Source organism: Buceros rhinoceros, unplaced genomic scaffold (assembly GCF_000710305.1).
Source record: "Buceros rhinoceros silvestris isolate BGI_N320 unplaced genomic scaffold, ASM71030v1 scaffold24151, whole genome shotgun sequence".
NCBI lineage: Eukaryota > Metazoa > Chordata > Aves > Bucerotiformes > Bucerotidae > Buceros > Buceros rhinoceros.
The window spans coordinates 1-1,812 of record NW_010392828.1 but is presented as its reverse complement, the minus strand read 5'-3'; the positions used below and the strand labels follow the sequence as shown (position 1 = coordinate 1,812).

Here is a 1,812-nt window from a genome sequence, read left to right as displayed (position 1 = left end):
AGCATGGACAAGGACTTTGTGGCAACCACCATCCAAGCCATTGGGCGCTGTGCCACCAACATCGGGAAGGTGCGGGACACCTGCCTCAACGGCCTGGTCCAGCTCCTCTCCAACCGGGACGGTGAGTGCCCGTGGTGCAGGTGGAACGGGAGGTCCCATCCCTCTGGGAGAAGGACTCCGCTGAGGCTGGGTCTGTGCCCCCAGAGCTGGTGGTGGCCGAATCTGTGGTGGTCATCAAAAAGCTGCTGCAGATGCAGCCAGCCCAGCACAGTGAGATCATCAAGCACATGGCCAAGCTCACCGACAACATCCAGGTGGGTCAGGGTGTTGCGTGGCCCGCAGGACCAGGGGAGTGGCAGCGGTGTCACGGTCCCCAGGGGCATTTTGCAGGTGCCGATGGCGCGGGCCAGCATCTTGTGGCTCATCGGCGAGTACTGCGAGCACGTGCCCAAGATCGCACCCGACGTGCTGCGCAAGATGGCCAAGTCCTTCACCAACGAGGAGGACATCGTCAAGTTGCAGGTCATCAACTTGGCGGCTAAGCTCTACCTAACCAACTCCAAGCAGGTACCGGCGATGTGGCCCAGTGGCATGCCTCAGTTTCCCCACCCAGGAGGGAGAGGCTGGCCCTGAGCATGTCCTCTGGTGCAGAGCAAGCTCCTGACCCAGTACGTCCTCAACTTGGCCAAGTATGACCAGAATTATGACATCCGTGACCGGGCTCGCTTCATCCGCCAGCTCATTGTGCCCACCGAGAAGAGCGGGGCCCTCAACAAGTACGCCAAGAAGCTCTTCCTGGCCCAAAAACCCGCTCCCATCTTGGAGTCCTCCTTCAAAGGTACCCAGCTCTGGTGACATGGGGCCAGCTGTCACCAGGGTGCTGCCTGGCTGTCCCTGAGCTGCTGCCACCTCTCGCCCCGCTGCAGATCGGGACCATTTCCAGCTGGGCTCCCTGTCCCACCTGCTCAACGCCAAGGCCGTGGGCTACCAGGAGCTGCCTGACTGGCCGGATGAGGCCCCTGACCCCTCTGTGAGGAACGTGGAGGTGTGTGGAGCACCCCGGAGTGCCGGAGTGCACTGGGGGGCCAAGGTGGGGGCATTGTCCTGAGGTCTTGGGAGAGCCCCGGAAGGTGTCGGGTGTGGCTCAGCTGCCCCGTGTCCCCTCTCTGGTGCCCACACACCCGCCTGGGGACAGGACGGAGACAAGCGCTGCTGTTTGGGCCCCCACCCGTGGGCGATGGCCCCTCTCCATCAACTCTGTGCTGGCAGGTTCCTGAGTGGACCAAGTGCACCAGCCGGGAGAAGAGGAAGGAGAAGGTGGAGAAACCTTTCTACTCCGACTCGGAGGGAGAGTCAGGGCCTACGGAGTCGGCGGACAGCGGTGAGGACCTGGTGGCACGGTGGGGCGTGAGACAAGGGCCATCACGGTGAGGTATGGGACAGGAGCCACTATCGTGGGGCCTCAGGCAAGGGACAACAGACATGGCGCTGCATGGGACAAGGACCACCATGGTGGGGCATCAGGCAGGGGACACTGCAGTGGGGACATCCCATGGTGGTGAGGACATGGCAGGAGGACACGGAGGGATGTGGCAGGGCAGTGGGGCGTGAGACAAGGGCCATCACGGTGAGGTATGGGACAGGAGCCACTATCGTGGGGCCTCAGGCAAGGGACAACAGACATGGCGCTGCATGGGACAAGGACCACCATGGTGGGGCATCAGGCAGGGGACACTGCAGTGGGGACATCCCATGGTGGTGAGGACATGGCAGGAGGACACGGAGGGATGTGGCAGGGCAATCTGGCGGCGC

The 1,812-nt window shown here is 63.0% G+C and overlaps 1 protein-coding gene across 1 annotated transcript in view; it reads left to right on the top strand.

The window, feature by feature from the left end:
- The window catches only part of AP3B2 (adaptor-related protein complex 3, beta 2 subunit), a gene marked incomplete at both ends in the record, with an annotated part of 5,812 nt that extends 4,385 nt beyond the window's left edge, over positions 1 to 1,427 (top strand). The window contains 6 exons of the mRNA XM_010144656.1: positions 3 to 121; positions 205 to 314; positions 391 to 567; positions 652 to 838; positions 927 to 1,045; positions 1,270 to 1,427. Of these exons, the coding sequence (XP_010142958.1) occupies positions 3 to 121; positions 205 to 314; positions 391 to 567; positions 652 to 838; positions 927 to 1,045; positions 1,270 to 1,427 (870 nt within the window). The remainder of the gene's footprint in view (positions 1 to 2; positions 122 to 204; positions 315 to 390; positions 568 to 651; positions 839 to 926; positions 1,046 to 1,269) is intronic.
- Between the last annotated feature and the right edge of the window lie 385 nt (positions 1,428 to 1,812).